This window comes from Mauremys mutica, chromosome 6, assembly GCF_020497125.1.
Source record: "Mauremys mutica isolate MM-2020 ecotype Southern chromosome 6, ASM2049712v1, whole genome shotgun sequence".
In the NCBI taxonomy this organism is placed as follows: domain Eukaryota; kingdom Metazoa; phylum Chordata; order Testudines; family Geoemydidae; genus Mauremys; species Mauremys mutica.
The window spans coordinates 39,582,572-39,604,384 of NC_059077.1; the positions used below are offsets into that span (position 1 = coordinate 39,582,572).

Below are 21,813 nucleotides of genomic sequence, written 5' to 3' on the forward strand. Positions count from 1 at the left end.
CAGAGGATTTCAGGAGATCTTTGCACGTGAGTGCTGCATGTAATTTGAACTTCCACTCCTTATGAAGGTTTGTACTTTCCCCATTTATTTTGGGTAGCTGAACTCAGCACTTGTAATGATAGAAGCAACCTAATACAGTACTTTGGAATAATGCAATAAGGGTTGCTAAGAGGTTACACTTAATAACTTTTGGGGAAAATCAGGTAGAATATGGAATTACTGGTTATTAGATTTAGCCTTTAAAAAAAACTTACACCATTGATATGCTTTTTTTCAAAGATCTGATTTCTATAAATTTAAGATAGCATACAAGAGATTATAGCTGTAGGTAGCATATTGAATTAGGGTTATATTGGGCAAAGCAGGTGCATTCAATAGTTGAACAGTTAATTTTGATATGTAGAGGTGAATGGAAAGGTTCTAGGAGTTTCATAGCCTGAAGCCTAATTAAGACACATCTCTGTATAAAAATGTAGAGGGCTGGTGCTGATCTACATGGATTACAGGTCAAGAGTGTTGGGTGTGGACAAAGTTTAAAAATCACCTTTTACAGTTCCACAATCCTTGGGTATCGGCCTCATTTCTTGGGTTAGAGCAGCCTGAACACACCTCCAACTTCTGCCAGCAGCAACTAACCCCAAGAAGCTGAGGACTTCCATGGTGTAAGGTCATCCCACACACGCTTTTCCTTGCTATGCTGCCAGCAGGTGGATACACTGAGTAAGAGCCTAATGTTGCTCTATACATAGTTTCATCCTCCTCAGAATCTGCCAGCATGGTGTAAAGTCATACCACAGTATCTTCCCTCTATTCTCTACAACATTAAATAGGTCTTATTTCTTCCAACTTCTACAGGACTACAAGGCTTATAGTGACATTAGTATTTCCAGCGTTAGATTAATCTAAACCCCCATTTTGGCTTACAATTTTTCCTTAATGTCATGCTGGCAACCAACACATTTTTGCCTACCTTCTTTTCCTCCTCCCCTGCCTAAAACACTGTCAAAAGGAAGGCCCTAGCTTAGACTAAATTCAATGCAACAGGACTAGTGTAGAAGATAGGTAACAGCACACTGGATGTAAACTGTCACTTCAATAGTACTGCATTAATTCAAAAATAGGTTTAATTGTATTAGAAGAATAATCAATGCTAAGTATTTATACATAGAAGGTGGTTTGTTTTTTTAACTTTGCCCTTCTTTTCAATGAGACAAGGTGAGGGGTTTTTTTTTATTGGCCCAACTTCTGCTGGTGAGAGAGAGAAGCTTTTGAACAGAAGTTGGTCCAGTGAACGTTATTACCTCACCCACTCTGTCTCTCCAATATCCTATAACTGATGTGGATACAACACTGTATACAACCTATTTTTATTGTCAGCATTTTTTTTTCTGTATTAATATAACTGCAGTCTTGATGTTGTCAGAGGAACCTGGAAGTTTTTTTTTCCTCCCCAAGAATCACCCACCTGGATTCAACCTCAGATTACAGAACAGGCACAGCAGCAGTATGCTAAAGCACTGCCCATCCCATAGCATGCTCTTCTCTCACTCAGGGAGTTACAATAGTATCAATGAGAAATAGAAATTCCTGGCACATAGGTAGAAATACAAATCCAATATGGGAGCTGTATTAAATCAGTGATATGATTTGTGACTGAAGTCAGATGACACAAATGTGTACACACAGATCTGGATAAAATACCACTTCTGAGTAGAGCTGCACTTCAAACTTGCGAAGTGCGTTTACCTCAGTCAAGGTCTTCTAAGTGTTGAGATTTGTGCCTGATAGCTCAAACGTAGGGATAAAGTCCCTGAGGCCCTCTTTCTAAATATTGTTACTTTTTTTGTATCAGTTTTTTGAAGGTAGGTTCTAATCTAATCCAATCCTTGAATTTTGGATACCAGTGCCATCATTTTCAGCATCATGAAATGGTCATTTTCAGACCATAACCTTTTCATTGTGAACAACTTCCAAATTCTAGCATTAGATTGACTATCAACATACTCACACTCCTATTCTTAGATTAACCTGCAACAAGAGTGGTTTAAATGAAAGTGCTCAAAAGACGGATAGTACCTTAAACCAGAGGGTTAAAGTATTCTTTGTTGGAAAAAAATTTTCAAGGCAGTTCAGAAACTCCCATCAGCTAAATCACTCTTCCATCAGATAAGAGTTGTTCCTTCGTGAAGTACTACTATACCCAACCCTGCTCCAGTAGCCTAGAACAAGAACTGTTGGTGAATATCTTCCTGCAGACGGAACCTCAGCCATCATTCTGTCCCCAAGCAGAATTAGAAAAAGTTCAATTACATACAATGGAAGTTAGACTATATCAAGAAGTCAGGCATTACTGGTCAAATAGCTTAGCTATTGTTTACTATTTTGAAACAAGATTAATTTAAAAACACTTCTTCAGTCACTGCACAGGTTATGTTTACTCAGTTTCACAATTAAGCCAAAATCTAGACCTGATAGCTAAATGCTATAGTTAACTTTTTAAACAATTCAGGCTTTAGTTTAACCCAGATAATTCTCTGCAGTACTTGTAATTTTTTTAATTATAACAATGCGAGAAACACATCCCAATCATAACTTGCAAAAGTAAGTACACTAAAAACTGAATTAAAGTTCAAGACATTTAAAACTTACAATTGAAGCAGTTTATATATAGTATTAACTTAACACAAATAAACCTAAGTTTACCTGATAACACCTGAAGAGTTCACAGACAAATGCAAGTCCTATTTTCACAGTTACTTGAATCAGTCACATTAGTTTCCATTTAAAAAATAATACTTTTATGCAAGTATACTACATTTGCAGCAGAACTTTTTGTTCTGAAAGTAAAAGACAAGTGAATTTTTTCCCCAAACATACTCTTCTCTAGAAGCCCTTCAAAGTATTGACTGGTTTTGCTGAGTGCTTTAAAATAACCAGAGAAAACAAAAGTAGTAACAGCCGAGTGGGAGAGCATATACAATTGAACCCACTAAAGATATAGCATGTACCAACTAAAATGACAAATTTCATATTAGATCTTCCAACCAATGCATGTTTTATTCATTAAAAATTTCCAGCTAAAGTGTCTGTTACTTAGAACTTGTTAATATTTGAAAATAAAACCATGAAAAGGACAGTCAAAGAATTATGAAGGTCTATGCTGGGTCTGCAATATAGGCTGAGCAGGTAGTCAAAGGGGCAGAAAATGTCTAGTGTGCAAGAGATTGCAGGCTGAAAGGTGAACAATTTTCAGTTTGATTTGGGCAGCAAAAACTCTTCAGTCCATGTAAATTATATACAATATTATCAGGTGTATTCTGAAAGAGAATATAGTTTTCAAATACAGTCTGAACTTAGTGTCTGTAAAATCCTTCTCTTAGCATTCTAGTATGAGTGCAAGGATTTTTAAGATCGCTTCTAAATGTAAAGACAAGCTTAATTTGTACCTACACCTTTGAAAATAGTGACACTTGTCACTTGAGCTACAATTCAAACCATTCAGTTTCAGCAAGCTTAATGTACATTACACCATTAGTATGAAATGTAAAGAATGGAGGTGATTATAAACCAGTGTATCAGGAGGGAGCAGTTACCACAACTCCTTCCTCTTGAAGTGCAAATGTATTAATAATTTGTTTATATATTCTTTGCTTTAACTTACTGTATGTAGTGGGAGAAAATGCTACAAAATATGTACTAATACCATAGTATTCCTTCTGCACGGCCTCGTCACTTTCCAGGGGTTACAGTTACAGAAGGGAACAGAGGAGTCACACCAGGTGTGCTCACCACACAGATTTATGGTGATCAGAACTGTGTGCACAGCAAAAGAGGAGACATCAATAAATTATTCCAATCTACTTTAAATTTAAACAGAGATACAGCCCCAAGATTCTGAGAGTTTGTGAATGAATAATCTTTGAATACAGGCACTGGTGATAGTTCCAAGTATATAAAGAATCTGAATCAGACACTAAAAGTTTAGATCAGATTTCACCATCTGCTGTTCTAAGAGTTATTAAGCGTGCGGTGCTTTTACAGCAGGTTACTCAATATTTTAAGGCTGCTACCTTTTTCCGGAAACATAACTCATGTAAAAATATATAGGTGGGCTGATATTTCAACTGCTTTCTTTAGGAAGTTCTTAGGTTCACTTGATTTCTTAAGGATGAAGTTTAATCTCTAAAGACACATTATGTCCTTGGGCAGGCATAGGCAACTCCCATCTATAATCAATATATTTTGTATTATTCATGGAAAGAAGACATTTCAATGTGTCTAATTTTGCTTTGCTTTCATTTAACTGCATCTTTTATTACTAATGGTAGTTAATGCCAACACCCATTAAATCTGCAAGGTCCTAGAAAGACTACAATGTTCTTACCACTTTCTAGTCCTATACACATCCCATGGCATGCAATAAGGCTAATAAATAAATGACTGGGGAATAACTTTCTTTCTTGTAATGTCTATATGGAGTTTTCAAAGCAAAGTTTAAGCTAATGCCTTTTAAAATGTACTACAAGTGGCATAATGTGTTACCAAAGAGCATCTAGAGTTTTGGTTGCTTTCTAAATAGCTCAAGAGTTTATTGTTTTGGGTTTTTTTGAAGCTGTTTTTTGGGTAAGTATTTCTAAGTCGCTAAGACTTTTATTCTAATAGTAAGTAACTTCTGTGACCTTATAGTGAATATTAGACCAATTTAGATGCACGTTTTAGCAGAAAAAAGTTTGCTTAAATTGGAAGTAACCTAGTCTCTCTCTCTCTCACACACACACTCACACACGGCACCCCACCCTATTAGCCCAAATTTTAAAAAACTTTAGCAATTGCACAATGTTTACTGTACCAATTCCACAATCTTTGATAAGCGATGCCACGTACATTTTCTTCTATAACCAGAGCTCTAGATAAATCTCCATCTTCACAATGCAGACCTTGTTACAACATCCTAACCCGTGCAAATAAGTGAATTACAAATTTAATTTGCAACTGTTGTGAAATTAAGCCACATCCAGTACACCTGCAGCCACCAGTTGCCTTGAAAGCCAGTCCAATCCTTCATATAATCCCATGCCACTTTGAGCATCACAGCCCTGAATATACCAGCTGCGGCCGCAGCACAGTTTATGGAGACTCAGCATTTCTGTGATTTCTTCTACTGAAAGAGCCCCCGCTACATCCTGCAAGAGAGCCAGGCATTACTTTAAATGCACATGGTAAATTTTCTAGAGATTTCACTTTCACTGATAAGAATATAGATTATTTAGAACTGTTAGAAAATCTCCCACATCTTAAAACCTGCAAACCAAATGAATAATCTTAAGGGCTGACAGAAGGTTTTACTGACCTAGTCACCCATGCAGAAATAACTGTTGGATTTATTAAATCAGTGACTAGTCTGTTCTTATAATATTGTCACTAAACATTAAGGAAAAACTTCTAAATTTTATTCCTTCCCCATCCCCACTTTCTAATTATGGCAGACAGTTCACAAAGTTTGTGTTAATTAGTTTCAAAAAGGAACAAGAGATAGAAAAAATTCACCAATACCTGCTTATTGGCAAAGATCAGCAGCAGGGCATCCCGCAATTCTCTCTCTGTTAATAACTTTGCAAGTTCACTGTGTGCTTCACTAACCCTGTCTCTGTGACTGCTATCGACAACAAATACCACCGCTATGAAAAAAATAGCGAAACGTTACACACACTCTCAAAAGTCACAGACATAATACCCAAATGCACTGACTCCTCAACTTCATAAGCTCTCCTTTATTTCCAACATAGAACAACCTACAATGCACAGATTGTGTGTCTCAGAATTGCACATTAACTCAAACCTCAGCATTATTAAGATATTGTACAGATAGACATACTTATTTGGAAAAAAAAGTCTCCCCAAAAGCCAGCATCTTAGACCCTGTCTACAGAAGGAAGTTGCAATGGTTTAACTTAAATCTGTTTTTAAACCCATTTAGTTAAATTAACTCAAAGCCCTGTGTGGACACTTGCTTCAGTTTAACTTAAAGCAATTCCTAATCAATTTACACTAAATCAAAATAAGTGTCCACACAGCTTTGCACCAGTATAACTAAATCGGTTTAAAATCACATCTTTAGCTAAACCAGTGCAATTTTCTCATCTAGACAAGCCTTAAAGTTATGTATACTTATAGGAGGATTTTACATGCCAAAGAGGCTGTAAGATGGCATGAACGAAGGGGTGGCATAGAGTCATTTACTATTAGGAACTCATGGGGGTTGTAGACCATGGAAAATTAATGAGCTAAAGAGGCAGAACTGGAGAACAGTAATTCTCTGTATAATTTTCAGTGCTTCTCAGCTTTTACACTGGAAAAATAAAACAGTTATAGCAAAGAAGCAAATTAACTGTTGGTATTTTCAATTCTCACCCTAGTCCTACCCCTCTTCTTCTCACATAGGAGAAAAGACCCTATGTTGGTGATCTCTACAGTCTGAAAATGATTTTTTTTTTAAAGAAGAGTGATTTAAAATGTCACAGAAATCTGCAAAGAAGGCTCTGAAGAATGCACCTAGAAAACTGAAGTTTGTTGTCCTTGAAAGAGTCTGTGTGTTTAGAAAAGATTTCATGAAATATTTAATTCAGGAATCTGAACCCCACTTTAAATGGAAAACAAACTAAACTATAGACATTAGGACATTGCCATAATTTAGTGCCCAAAAGTATAGTAGGCACTTTCATGCCAGCAACATTCAGAAGAATGTTTTACCATGTGGACAGCAAACCTGTTCTGATAGACTTGTTTTTATCCATATTAATGTAACTATGATTGGATATGGTGCTGCAGTACTGGGTCAGAAGTTACGTTACTTTGTAGAGCTGAGTATTTTAATTTTAAATGCTATCGAATGTTTACACATGTAAAGTGCTACTTATCACCATGTGAACGTCTGGAATGCTACATCTTTGTCCACTGTCAGTTAAAACCAATTTAACAGAGGTTCTAATTTTTGTTATGGCTCCATGAACTATGGAGCTGAAGAATTTACAAAGAATGCAACTTTTTCCCAGCAGACATCAAGATCTACTGGTCTAAAATATTTTCTTAGGCCATGACTCTAGCACCCATACTTCACCATACACATAATTACTTATTTTATGTCAATTTTCTATGATTAAATGATTTCTAGTCATATTCTTTTGGCACTAATGAATGCACAAACTACAAAACCAAACAAACAGTCTGAATGTTTTAGCAATCCTACCTTGTGTATTGAGGTAATAATGCTTCCACAAAGGCCTCAATTTGTGCTTCCCTCCTACATCCCAAATAGTAAACTTCAGATTTTTATATTCTACAGTTTCAACATTAAAACCTAAAAGAGAAAAGTTCACTTTTTATACTCTTATTCCTAACAATGAATCAGTCAAACTTTTAAATCACTCAGTTACATACCTATTGTTGGAATAGGTTGCATGAACTCATCCTGCTTTAACTTAAACAAAATAGTTGTTTTGCCAGCTCCGTCTAATCCTAGGGTCACAACTCGAATCTCCATTTTTGGTCCAATATGTACTCTGTTGTCCTGGTGAAAAAAATATATAAACACTGAAAACAAGCTAAAAGTTCCATCTTCACTGTCTTTGTAGGAAACTCCAGGATCTCTGTGGCATGCAACATGTCTCACTATTTGTAAAGTAAAAAGAACGAGAAGTACTTGTGGCACCTTAGAGACTAATTTATAGATTAATAGATTTTAAATCCAGAATGAACCATAATGCTCATTTAGTCTGACCTGCTGCCTACGCTACAGCAGGGCCACCCAGAGGATTCAGGGGCCCTGGGGCAAAGCAATTTCAGGGGCCCCTTCCATAAGAAAATGTTGCAATACTATAGAATACTGTATTCTCATTTAACAAATTGCCCCACTTGGCCCCCCGGGCAGCCCTGCGCTACAGAACCCCACTCGGTAAATCCATCGCTTGCCCTAGAAATGAGGAACTGCTTAAGTGCTATGTGAGGGGTGGGGGAAGAGGGTTGCTAAAAAGCTTCCTTCCTGAAAAGAAAGATAAAGGAACGAATCTTGCAAGGTGCCTGCTGAGTAACTTCAATTCCCATTGACGTTATTGGGATAACCCCACTCGGTAAATTATAGGGGAACCATTTGCCAGGAACTGTGGAAAGAGGAATGTGCCTTAAACAGAAAGGTTTCTGGAGCTGTAAGAAATCCTCACAACGCCAACAATGTGGTTCTTGTACAGATAGGGGAACTAATTCCAAAACCTGCCTTTTGGAGTTAATGGCGACTAGGAAGGCCAGCCCCAGACTTATGTAATCTGTCATTCTGATTAATGTTGGCATCTGATGATACTAAGATGAAAAGTCTGATGTAGCTCTCTGCAGAACGCCATAAGTCCCTGATCTCTCATTTCTATGGTGCTTGGTTGTACAGGAATCCATTGTAGAAATGCTAATGTAGCAGATATCCATCAGTACTTCGTAACTATTATATATTTGTATTATGGTGGCATCTAGGTAACAAGGCTCCCCTGTGCTGAGCTCTGTACAAAGAGGCAGTTCCTTCCTTAAAGTTTCTGTTTCCACTGACACCACAAACATAAATTTGATATCAAGGAATGAAATTTCCCGGTTGAGTTCTGTCTGTATACCAAAATATAACTGGTCTGGATTAAAAAGTCCTTGCTTCAAATATATCTGGTCTTTTCTGCAGGTGCAGTGAGAGTTCCTTGGCCATCTAGCAAGTCCATCATGGCTTCTAGGCCAGTGGAAAACTAGGAGGACTTCAACTTTCCCTGTCCCTCTTTCCTGTACCATTTACCTTTACTGTCTTGAAAGGTAGCATATTCTTCTCTGCCCAGGACATTATTTCCATTGCCATGGGGAAGCACTGACATCTGGTTGCTCTCACTTTTGGAAGGGATAAAAACACTCTTGTCTTAGTCACAGACCAACCTCTAACAGAAGGTAGCAGGAGACTTCCCTTTTGAACAGCATAATTGCCTCCTATGTACTTACTTGTACCCTCTTCTGAAGCAGATGGTATTGGTTGCTGTCACAGACAGCGTATTGGACTAGATGGGCCTCTGGTCCTATCCCCATACAACAATGTTTGTGGGGTGCTTTTTGTTTGTTTTGTTTAACTTTAGATACACCACTGATAGGGGTCTCGAAGTGAACTAAAAGGACGTATACTCTGAAATTTTGTCCTCCAAATATGCTTCCCCATCCTGCAAAGATTGCTTCCATAGTGAGTATGCAAGGTCTAGAGTAAAAACTGGGTTGCCACAGAGCTATCTATGTAGCAAACATATTATAAATTCAAATTGACATAGAAACACCACTCAAACTGACTGTTTTTTTCCCATCTATTTCAACAGAGTATCCTGTGTCATAGTGCAAGAAGGCAGCCTCCGTATTCCGAAATCACAGTCAGTCACAGCTAGAAAAATTGTTAAAAGGTGTATTTGTACAACAAATGCATTTGCAGCATCTATGAAAAGTCTGGTGATAAATCATTGCAATTTTCCTTTAATACGCATTTTGAATTTCAGAAAGAAGACAGTTCTATTTTCAACAGACTCTTGAAGACATATGAAAAGGGTTTTGAAGACTATACCTTTGTAAAAGTGACAGGAATGCTAGCATCAAGCTGTATATGATCTGCAAGTTCTGTAAATTGCTGCTGCTGTTTTTGTAATGTTTCTAGTAGCCTTGTAATCTCCTGTTTAGCCAACACTACTCTGCAGTCATCCTAAAACAGACAAAAGGCAGAAGCACTCTTTCTATTAGTAAATCATTTAATGGGGAAAAAAGGGGCAGATAATTATGTATGACAATAAAACTATTTTATTTTTTATTTAAAATCTAATAGAACAAAATTTATATTTACAAAAAATGCATTTAACAAATGATACATTTTCCACTTTTATACTGCAAATATAATCCTAATAGAGCTCAAAGAGCTTTGCAAAACAAAACAACAAACAAAAAACCAAAGAGAAAATACCTCTCTCTCTCTCTCATCCCTAATCCCCAGTGATGTGAAGGAACAATATCTAATACCATTCACAGAAATTTAGCATCCTCAGGCTTGGAATATGGCAACTGGTTAATAGCATACAGCAACACTATAACACCGTGAAAAACTGTACCCAGGTGTTAAAACTGGGAAATTTAGTTAAATAGAATGTCAGTATTTAAGGTGAAATCTGACCAGAGTTAGTTCCCAATAGCTTAAAAGAGATAAAAGCAATTTAAAATCATGTTTAAAAAATAAAAGCTGTCTTGTAATAATAGCATATTAAATAGATAGAACTGAAAGAATTTTAAAAATAAAGTTTACTTTTTACTAAATAATATGTTTATTTACTTTTTGCTCTTTATTCATCTTGGACAATGAAAACAGACTGGTCAGTTTTATCTTTAGAATGGTAACTTCCTTCTCATACTTAGCACAATGCTGCGAAGTTTGGGTTCCAAACCTTCCAGAGAACCACTTAATTCCAAGCAAACATTTTTCTACCTTGACTTTATTTCCAATAAAGTATTCATTTTAGTAACAGCAATTGTAAAACCTTTCCCCAATAAAACTTATATTTTTAGCCTGAGCTACACATCTGTGTCTCCATATTCACATGACGAATAATTGCTATAATGTTTTCAATCTCACTTTATAGTAGCGTGTTTCTAACATGATAAAGAAAATTTAAAAGCACAGCATTGTCCAATTTAGCAGTTTATAAACTATACTTCATTTACGGACCCAACTATGCACTTGCTCCACGATACAGCTCACTTAATCACCTACCTGCTGTAAAGTCTTTTCACAGTGAAGACAAGCAGTTGAAACCTGTGACAACAGGATAGTCATGTCTTCTTGCTGTTGTCTGAGCCAAATCAATTTCTCCCGCACATGTGCATCAACCACACTAAGTGCCATTTCTTCCTGGCGACAAAGGGTTTCATGAAGATCAGAAAAATAGGCTCGGACGCATGAACGGGCATTTTCTGCAGTACCTGGGGCCTACAGTGTAAAGTCATAAAATCAAAGAGAAAATTAACAATCAAAAATCATTTTATCCAAACAGCATAATACTTAGTGCTGTGTTACATTCCAAATCCTAACTTCTAGATGAGTTTGAGCAGCAGATTCAGATCTCAACAGGTACAGTTTTGGTGACGGTTGTATATCTGCTCCCAGCACTGAGGCCCTTGCATAGGTTATTCCAATAAACAATTACTTATTACACGTATAAAGTGTATGAAAATAAATATTATCAGGGAGAAATAACTTGAAAAGAATACAACAGCATATGAGGACACATGGACAAACTACTTGCCATAGTACCTCAATGATGTGTAAGTATATAGCTCTCCCCACAGCCGCTCTAATGTCAGTAAAATCAAGGAGGCAATCAATGTGATAGAAGTTCTCCAGACATCTCTCTTGGGACTCAGTCTTTCCAGGTGTGAGCTGGGGTGACCAGACATCCCAATAAAATCGGGACTGTCCCGATATTTAGGTGTTTGTCCCGCATCCCGACTGATATTTTGCGGCACTCCATTTTTTGTGGGTTTTTTTTGCTCCGCGGCACTCTACTTTTTTTTTTGCTCTGCCAGCGACCCCTCCACTTCACCCCACCCCACCCCCAAAAAGTGTGTCCCAATATTTTCTTCCTCTCATCTGATCATCCTAGTGTGAGCACACTCAATTTCCACTGACTTTGCAGAACTGAAGGTACTCAGTAACTTGCAGGACTGGACTCTGAGTGAACTCTTATGTATAGTTCTCGTACAACATTCTTAAAAGATTTTGGTTACTACAGAAAAAATTATGTTGTGTTTGAGAAAAACAATTTCTTACATGTTCTGTATGGGCCATTCCAACTCCATCTTCCACTATTTGTTCTCCTCCTTCAATTTGTTGAACAATTCCAACTAGTTTTCTGGAATAGTCTGAGATTTCTTCTGTGAAGGTTCTTATACAGTGTGCCATGTCTAAAATGGATGCACGGATCTGGTTTGCTTCTGGTTCCAAAACAGAATGCTACAATCAAAAATAACACATACCAAATGTCAGCTCTAAGTTTCCCTTCCAGTCACCATCAGCCCAGCTAAAATAAGATTTTCCCCCATACTGTGCAAAAGAATTAGGGAAGGAAAAAGAGAGGAAAAATGTGGACTAAACTTAATCTTTGATAAATTAAGAAAAAAATCAGGTATTATTCATTTTGTTATGTGACTGAAACAGGGATATAGCAATCACACAAATAACTACATGTGCTCATTTGTCTTTTCCCCCATCTTTAATAAATGTAAAGAGAAAAAGGAAAAAACTATTTAGACTAGCTTAAATTGTCTGGGTGATGCTGCAACCTCTACATCATAAACAGCTGATAACTATCAAAACTGGCAGCTGCATAGATGATGAGCCTTTCTGCCTTAATAAATAGATGAAGAACAGCACTGTGGTTTTACAGATCACAATGATTTTTGTTTGTTTGTTATTGCACTGTTACCACAGCAGTTGCATGCAGTGAAGGAAACGAACAAAAAGGCAGTGACATTCTTGATAAAAGGCTCAAAGATCAGGCATAAACTCCCTCCCTCTCTTTGTGTACTTAACACTGGAAAAAAGTATTATTTTCTTAAACCACCCAACAGCATGACTGTAATAGAAAAACAACAGTACCTTATGACCTTGATGCTTTCCATATTCTTTGCAGACACAACACATAAGGGGACTGGTCTGACAATCTTCTTCTAAACAAACAAATTCAATGGCATGCACCTGGTGCTGGCAACACATGGTCTTCTCATGAGGTTTTTCAGCAAGAGGTACACGCCTATGTTTTGCTAATGTCTTCGTAGAATGGGTAAGCTGTGAACACTCTGCACACAAATGAGTGGCACAAACAGTGCAGTATACAGATGCAACATGAGCTTCATCTTCATCACAACGAATGATGCTCTTTAACAAAAAAAACCTTATTGAGTTAATATTTGATTCCAATAATTGAAAATAAATTAGATTAGATACTTTCAACTTGTTCAAGCCTAAAAATTTCACTCCCCTTAAAATCATTAATTGCGGAGGAACGTTCGCCTTATTCCAAATGGATGATTTTAAATTCTGCACTCTCTCACCAAGCCCTTCTTTACAAATAAATAAATACATTAAAAAAATTCACCATTTGAGTGACCCACAGGAAACTGATTTTCAGAGGTACTGAGTATCCACAACTCAAACTGAATTCAATAGGAACTGAAGATGCTCAAAAACAATGAAAGTCAGATCCCAGACCTTTCTCCAATGTCTCTCTTAAAAAACAAAAACAAAAACAGGATATCAATGGGCGAGCACCTCTTTAAGACAATACATTGTTTCTAGGATTGATTATATGGAACTGGCTCAATCATGATCTCACTGCAGCCATCAGGAAATGCTCAAAACAGCTAATTAACGCATTTACCAAATTCATGTAAAAGGATGAAATTTGGGAAAGAAAAAATAAATTTTAGATTTTTAGGTGTTGCAGCTTTTTCTTTTTTTTTTTTTTTTGGTAATACTGCAGCTAAAAGAAATTTATAAGGAATGGCAGTCTCCAAAAGAGTTTAATGACCTTTTTCAGTGAACATAAGTGTGCAAGATAAGTGGTAATTTTGGTTTTTCCTCTACTTGAGTCTATATATATTGGACCATATTCACTGCACAAATTAATTATTCAAGTTTTTAGTACTTCTTTACTCTGAAAAAATGCAAATAATTAAACGGCAATTCGTTTATTAGCTGGGTGAGATCTAGGATTTGTATAGATACAATACGTATACTCTGCAACCATAGGAACTTTTAATTTGGTAAGTGTTTGGTTTTAATTTTTGTTAAGCTAAAAACAAACTCTCTCCTCTTCAGTTTTAAACAAAAGATAAGCATTCTTGAATCAATACCTCTCCAGACTGGCCAATAGCTTCTTCTGTTGTCCCACATTGGCCAGCAGGGCCATTCTGCAGTCGTTCCAAGAGCTCCAGCAACGCAAAGTTTTTTTTCAAGCCCCACACACCGGAATCTCCTATTTTTGAAATAGAAAATTTGATTTAAAAACCACCACCACAAACTGCATTTGCATTTCTGCCCGTTAAAGATTAAAAGAAATAAATATTCCCACTAAATTACTAGAACCAGTGTCAGTTATAAAAACAATTCTGGGTAGTTTCCACAGCACAGAAGCCGGCAAGATTACTGTAAGAATTTACAGTATTTTAGCAAAACCAATGGTAAGGATCTGCAATATTTTAAGCAAACTGCCACAAATCTGTACCACACAAAGCTTTTTCCTTGATCACTCATTATAAATATACTGTTACCAAACACTGAAGAGTAAAATATGATTTGCACCCATCCTTAAGATCCCTGCATGACCACAAAAGATCCAAAGGCAGCAGAAAATATATATTTCTGCTGCACTAGTGGGTCCAGTAATGGAAAACCCATAAAGAACTTCATGCTTTATTGCATGACACAGATGTGAAATCTATAGCAGATCTCAACCTGGGAAAATGTCAGAGGAGAAGTAGATGTGTCATCCAAAAACAAGGGATCACATAGAGCTTGATCCACATGGCCAAAAACACTGGAGGAAAGCAGCAGGCCACATCCACTCCTCCTACCATCACCATTTTGCAGAAGTCAGCCTGTGGCTGGCCACTTGGAAGCACACAGCGATGCACAGCAAAGACAGGGAATCCCCTACAATTCCTTGCCCCTGGGGCCACCCCTCAAGGGTTATCCAAAATGTGGACAAGGACCGAGTATTTGCTCCTAAAATTTCAGGAAGGAAGCCACTGTCCGTGGTTTCCCTCTGCATCCAATACCATGGATATGATAAGGCTTTCACAGAGGTGCCCCTACAACACTCTCCCTGCCAAGATCTTCATTTTTTTCACCCTTCTGCCAATACAGAAGACAAATAAGGCCTATAATGTTTGATACATCAATAGTCATTTTTAAAAATCAGATTCTCAGGTACTTTTCACTCAGCAGGCCATATCTAAATAAAACCTAATATATCATTATACCAGTTGATCTTCTGAAAAAAGAGGTAGGCAAACAAATGGAATCATCTGTCAATTTAACTTGTATTCATTACTGGGGAAGGGAGAAAGACATTCTGGAAACTGTTTCTCAGAATAACAATAAAAGTTACATATGATCAGCAAAGAGGGAAAAAAATGGATCTCTGAGCTGACTCAAGGTTTGTCTAGACCAGAGGTGGGCCTACTACTGCCCGTGGGCCACATCCGGCCTGCGGGGCCCTCCTGGCCAGCCCCTGAGTTCCTGGCCCGGGAGGCTAGCTCCTGGCCCCTCCCCTGCTGTTCCCCCTCCCTCACAGCCTCAGCTCACTGCGCCGCTGGAGCAATGCTCTGGGCAGTGGGGCTGCAAAGCTGCAGCCTGACCTGGTGCTCTGTGCTGCACGGTGGTGTGGCTGGCTGGCTCCAGCCGGGTGGCACGGCTGCCTGTCCTGGTGCTCTGGGTGGCGCGGCTGTAGTGCTGCCAGCCACCGGTGCTCCAGGCAGTGCAGTAAGGGGGCAGAAAGCAGGGGGGTTTGGATAGAGGGCAGAGGAGTTCAGGGTGGTGGGCAGGGGGCACAGGTGTGGATAGGGGTAGGGGCAGTTAGAGGGCAGGGAACAGGGGGGTTGAGGCAGGGATCCCTGGGGGGGGTTGGAGGGCGTGATGGGGGGCAGTCAGGGGACAGGGAGAAGGGGTGGTTAGATTGGGCAGGGACCCCAGGGGGGCAGTCAGGAAGGAGGGGGAGGTTGGAGGGGGCAGTCAGGAGCAGGGGTTCTGAGGGCAGTCAGGGGACAGGGAACGGGGGGGGAAGGGGGTTGGATGGGTCAAGAGTCCCGGGGAGACCATCAGGGGGCAAGAAGCACTGGGGGGTTGGATAGGGAGCAGGGTCCGGGCCATACCTGGCTGTTTGGGGAGGCACAGGCTCCCCTAACCGGTTCTCCATAAAATTGCGGAAACCCAATGTGACCCTCAGGCCAAAAAAATTTGCCCACCCCTGGTCTAGACTGTAAAACTCCATAAGGTGTAATGTGTTGATGTCATTAAACCAACATTTCTCATTCCAATGAAGTCTGCTCACACTGTTACAGTTGCAGCAGTTTTGAGACACCATGTATCTGTTCTGCACTATGTTAAACAACAAACAAAATAATCCAAAACACAGGACTTCTTGGTGATGGGGCACTTCAACTACGCAGACATCTGCTGGGAAAATAATTAGCAGGGCACAGATTATCCAACAAATTCTTAGAATGCATTAAAAACAACTTTTTATTACAGAAGGTGGAGAAAGTGTCTAGAGGAGAGGCTATTCTGCATCTGATTTTGACAGACCATGTGTGAGCACCTCTTTTAAGACAGTATACTGTTTCTAGGATTTGGTTAAGGAGGAACTGGTTAAAAATCTGAAGGTGGAAGCAGCTTGGGCGAAAGTCATCATGAAATGGAGAGTTCATGATTCTAAGGAATGGTAGGAGGGAAAACAGCAGAAGGCAGACATCAGCAAACTCAGAGAATTGGCAGGTAAGATCCCATGAGAAGCAAATCTAAGAGGAAAAACAAGAGTTCAGGAGAATTGGCAGTTTTCAAAGAGACATTATTAAATGGCATAAGAGCAAACTATACAAATGTGTGGGAAAGACAGGCAGTACAGTAAGGCTCTGTCTACACTACCAAGTTTTGTCACCAAAAACTGCCTTTTGGCGACAAAATAGCGAGTATGTACACACTGCGATGAGACTTTTGTCAGGAAAAATGCCCAATTTCGGTGACAAAATACTTCCACCTCTACAAGAGACTTTTTTCTTTTCTCTTCCCTTTATTATTGACAAAGAGCCAGTGTAGAGACCATGCATGCTTTAATCATTTTATTTGGCCTCCAGGAAGTGTCCCACAATCACCATCCTGACCGCTCTGGTCAGCAGTTTGAACTCTGCTGCCAGGCAGCCAGGTAAACAACAATCCACCCCTCCCCTTTGCAAGCCCCAGGAATTTTAAATTCCATTTCATGCTTGCTGGCTTGGCACAAGGAAGTCTCATAGCGTCTTCCCAGGTGACCATAGCTGGCTATCGCATCAAACGCTCTCCCACCTGGACCACAGCAGAGCTGTTGGATCTGATCAGTATATGGGGAGAGGAGTCTGTGCAGCCCCAGCTGCGCTAGACCCGTAGGAATGGGATACCTATTGGCACATTTCTCGAGGCTTGTGTGAAAAGGGCTATGATCGGGACACGCTGCAATGCAGATTGAAGATAAAGGAGCTGAGGCAGGCATACTATAAGGCAAGGGAGGCAAACCATCACTCCGGTGCTGCACCTAAGACCTGCTGTTTCTATAAGGAGCTGGATGGTATCCTCAATGGTGACCCCACTTCCAAGAGCCTCGTGGATACTTCAGGGAGAATGGAGGAGGCGGAAAGAGTACCTAACCAGGAAGATGACGTTATTGATGAAGAGGTGGAGCTAGACTTGGATGTGGAGCTCCCGGCAGGTCAACTGGTGGGGCAAGCAGCCAGGAACTTTTCTCCACTCCTGAGGTGCCTAGCCAGTCTCAGCAGTTGCTCTCCAGTGAGCAAGAAACAGATGAGATGCCTGGCAAGTGGCTGTGGCTTGTGTAGTGCGGAGGTGGGTTCAGACCATAGAAATGTGGGAGGCTGGCCGTGTTTCTGTGAGCTGGACATTTCCCCGTGTAGCTAATCAGTACGATGGAACAGGGTGTTGATGCACACTAAGATCTCATGGGATTCCTCCAGAGAGATCTCCAGGAAAGTTTCCTGGAAGTACTCGGTAATTCTCTGGTGCAGGTTGCATGGCAGTGCAGCTTTGTTCCTTCCCCCATTGTAGGACACTGTCCTGCGCCATTCGGCAATCGTTTGTGCAGGGACCAAAGCAGCACATAGGTGAGCTGCATACAGAGCAGGGCAGAAGCCACAATAATGCAGCAGATGTACCCTGGTTTCCCTGCTTACCCTCAGCAGTATGATGTCTGCTAGAATGATCCTTGCCTGTGGGAAAGTGTGGGATAATTTTAGAGTTATTTCCCTGTAAAGCTGCACCGCAACCCCTGCAAAGACTGCATGTTCTTCTGTCCAGGTACAGCACCCCACCCCCACCCAAAACTCACCATGTTTTGGGTTCTTGCAGAGATGTGTGCCTGCCCAGGGTCAGTGAGAAAGTGATTGGTATGTTGAAAAAAGTGCATACAAGTGAAATGTTTCAATGGTGTGCTTGAATTTAACAATCCCGCTTCTGTTCACTGTCCTGTGCTTCACCAGATGTGGCCTTCAGGGACACCCCACACACCCCTGCTGACCATCTCTGCCAGATAAGAAAGAGGACAAGACACAACAAAGAAGATATGTTCTGGGAGGTACTGCAGTGCTCCATTACAGAGAAAAGGGAACGAAAGGAGTGCTGGGAAGCCAAAAGGCAGGACAGAAAAAAGAATCAAGCATTTGCTAGGAATGCAACTGAGTGGATGATAAAAGTAATGGAGGAGCAAACAGAAATGCTCAAGTCTTTAATAATCCTCCAGAGTGACTAGGTCCGGGCTCGACCTCCACTACAACACATGCAGAGTTCTTTACCAGCCTTCCCTCACCTTCACCTTCACCTACACACACACACATACACACTCCTTTCCACTGTCTAGGACTCCTCAGTTTCCCCATCACTCCACCCCTTCACATAACTTTCACGACAGTTAGATCTACCCACAGTTGTGAGGGTCTGCCCTTTCCCAGTCCCTCCTTTCCCAGCAAGCATCTGTGTTTTCCTGAGTGTCAATGTGCTTTTTCTTGATCAATAAACACAAAAAGTTTTATAATGGTAAATCATCTTTATTTTGTTTTCTACAAATTCACATTGCAATCACCACAAGTACATGTATAGGCATTTTAATCATTGTCTTACTGGGATATGTGGCCCCAAATGTCAACATAGCCTTCTAGAAAAAAAAACAAAAAACCATGGAATGCATCATGGAAGCTACTCTAAAGAAATATGTTACTGCTGCTTATTGTCAAAGTGCTTCCTCAAAGCCTCCCTGATTTCAATTGCTGCCCTCTGGGCTCCTCTGACAACCCTGGTATCTGGCTGCTCAAACTCAGCAGCCAAGCACTCTGCCTCAGCGCTCCACCCCTGAGCAAACATTTTACCCTTAGATTCACAGAGATTATGCAAAGTGCAGCATGACGCTATGACCATAGGAATATTCTCCTCATTAAGGTCTAACCTGTCATAAAGGCAACGCCAGCGAGCCTTTAATTTGCCAAAGGCACATTCAACTGTCATCCGGCACCTACTCAGCCTGTTGTTGAAATGCTTCTTACTGCTGTCCAGATGTCCCGTGAAAGGTTTCATGAGCCAGAGCTGTAATGGGTAAACCAGGTCTCCTAAGATCACTATGGGCATTTCCACATCCCCCACTGTAATCTTGTGGTCTGGAAAGAAAGTCCCTGCTTGGATGGTCTAGATACAGCAGAACCTCAGCATTTCGAACACCTCGGGAATGGAAGTTGTTTGTAACTCTGAAATGTTTGTAACTCTGAACAAAACGTTATGGTTGTTCTTTCAAAAGTTTACTGCTGAACATTGACTCAATACAGCTTTGAAACTTTACTACGCAAATGAAAAATGCTGCTTTTAACCATCTGAATTTAAATTAAACAAGCGCAGAAACAGTTTCCTTACCTTGTCAAAACTTTTTATTTTTTTAAACTTTCCCTTTATTTTTTTTTATAGTAGTTTACGTTTTACAGTATTGTACTGTATTTGTTTGGTTGGGGGGGGAATGGTTTGGTCTCTATTGCTCTCTGATTGTATACTTCTGGTTACAAATGAATGTGGATGACTGGTCAGTTTGTAACTCTGGTGTTCGTAACTCTGAGGTTCTACTATAATACTTAGACCTGCCTCAGTGGAGGGGACTGAACTAGATGACCTACTGGGGTCGCTTCCAGTCCTACATTTCTATAATCCTATGAAGTGTTATGCACAGCCATATGGGTAGGTAACCCAGGCCTGCTACACTCTGGGCAATTTTCACATCACACTGTGGGATATTTCTAGGCCAGAGGACCTGTAGGAAGCAGCCAAATGCCTATAATTCCTCTGACTGTATCCCAGAACTCAAATCATGTCATTTCTAAATTGATTTCCCAGCCTGGAGGCAGCCCAGAATACTGGGATCCTGACCATTGCTAAGACAAATGCAGATCCTACAATACTGAGAACCTATGAGCATGGCACTAGCCAGAAAGTGATAGGAATTTTTGCAATCATTTGGGCAGAAATACAGAGGGTAAGAGAGAGACTTGCAACGGTCAGAGATCCAATCTGCCTGGTCTGATCCTATCTTGAGTTTCCAAAGGTTTCTATGAAATATTCCTTGATCAACTGCATTAGGCTAAGTGCCACTCTTGGGCCAGGCCAACAAGCAGACTGTTAGGACAGGATAGGGCTGGGGACCTAGGACAATTTATTCTACTGGAAAAATTTACTTACTGCAGTGATCTCTTTACCGCTGCAATTTTCTGTCACAACCCCAGGGGTAAGATGAATATCTAGAGAGGCACAGATACTTGCTGATGCGCAGTGTAGTAAGCAGAGTCACTGTCAGAATATGTATCCTGCTTTCATGCTTCACATATTTATTATGTGCACATTAAGGTACAGGTTTAAAACAAACAAAAGGAAGTATTTTTTCACACAACGCACAGTCAATCTGTGGAACTTCTTGCCAGGGGATGTTGTGAAGGCGAAGACTATAACAGGGTTCAAAAAAGAACTAGATAAACATGGAGGATAGGTCCATCAATGGCTATTAGCCAGAATGGGCAAGAATGGTGTCCTCCTACACCTGGAAAACTCCCTCGCAAAACTCTGATTAGTCAGTCCCATTCACTAGCTCCTCTGCTCGCTTAGGAGCAGACTTTTTAAAGCCCTGGTCTTCCTAAGTAGCCCTGCCCCCAGTTAAGGGCTGATGGGTGTAAACCAGCGGTCCCCAACCTTTTTGGCACCAGGGACCGGTTTTGTAGAAAAAAAAATTTCCGCGGACCTGTGGGATGGTTTTGGGACGATTCAAGCACATTACATTTATTTTTGTACTTTTATTTCTATTATTATTGTAATATATAATGAAATAATTATACAACTGACCATAATGCAGAATTAGTGGGAGCCCTGAGCTTGTTTTCCTGCAACTAGACGGTCCCATCTGGGGGTGATGGGAGACAGTGACACCCGAAGTGTGTTGCTTATGTCCAGTCTACTCCGTAATCTCGCTTTGGTTGCTGTCACTGCAGAAAACCCTGCTTCACAAAGATAGGATGTTGAAAATGGAAGTAAGCTTTTCAGTGCTTTTGTGGAAATCTCAGGATATTCCGCCTTGACTTTAATCCAGAACGTATGGAGATTTGAAGTCGTCTCAAACATACTTTTAAGGTCACCATCATTTGTGATCTCAAGCAGTTGATCCTCTTCTAGCACGGATAAAGTCGATTCACCTGGCTTATTCACAAATGGGTCGCGGATCCATTCCTTCCCAGTTCGGGGGTCTTTTGTGGTTGGGAAGTAATGCTCAAACTCTTTTGAAAGCTGAGATAGGTGATCATTCACCAGCTGGGAAAAAGAAGGCCCTGGATCAGTCTCTTTCAAAATCTCTGCTAATATTTGAAACATGTCAAAAATCCCAATGTTCACTCGTCGCCCCCATAATTCTAGTTTGGCTTTGAAATGCAGCCACT

General features: G+C 40.1%; 1 protein-coding gene across 2 annotated transcripts in view; it reads right to left on the minus strand.

Annotated features, from left to right (window-relative positions):
* Positions 1-2,347: 2,347 nt before the first annotated feature.
* Positions 2,348-21,813, minus strand: part of TRIM23 (tripartite motif containing 23) — a 31,201-nt gene continuing 11,735 nt past the window's right edge. For both annotated transcript variants that reach the window (XM_045022288.1, XM_045022287.1), the window contains exons 3-11: positions 13,951-14,072; positions 12,695-12,973; positions 11,867-12,049; positions 10,811-11,026; positions 9,620-9,754; positions 7,438-7,567; positions 7,247-7,357; positions 5,554-5,678; positions 2,348-5,183 (exon numbers count right to left, since the gene is read on the minus strand). In XM_045022288.1, the coding sequence (XP_044878223.1) occupies positions 5,004-5,183; positions 5,554-5,678; positions 7,247-7,357; positions 7,438-7,567; positions 9,620-9,754; positions 10,811-11,026; positions 11,867-12,049; positions 12,695-12,973; positions 13,951-14,072 (1,481 nt within the window). In that variant the 3' untranslated portion in view covers positions 2,348-5,003. The remainder of the gene's footprint in view (positions 5,184-5,553; positions 5,679-7,246; positions 7,358-7,437; positions 7,568-9,619; positions 9,755-10,810; positions 11,027-11,866; positions 12,050-12,694; positions 12,974-13,950; positions 14,073-21,813) is intronic.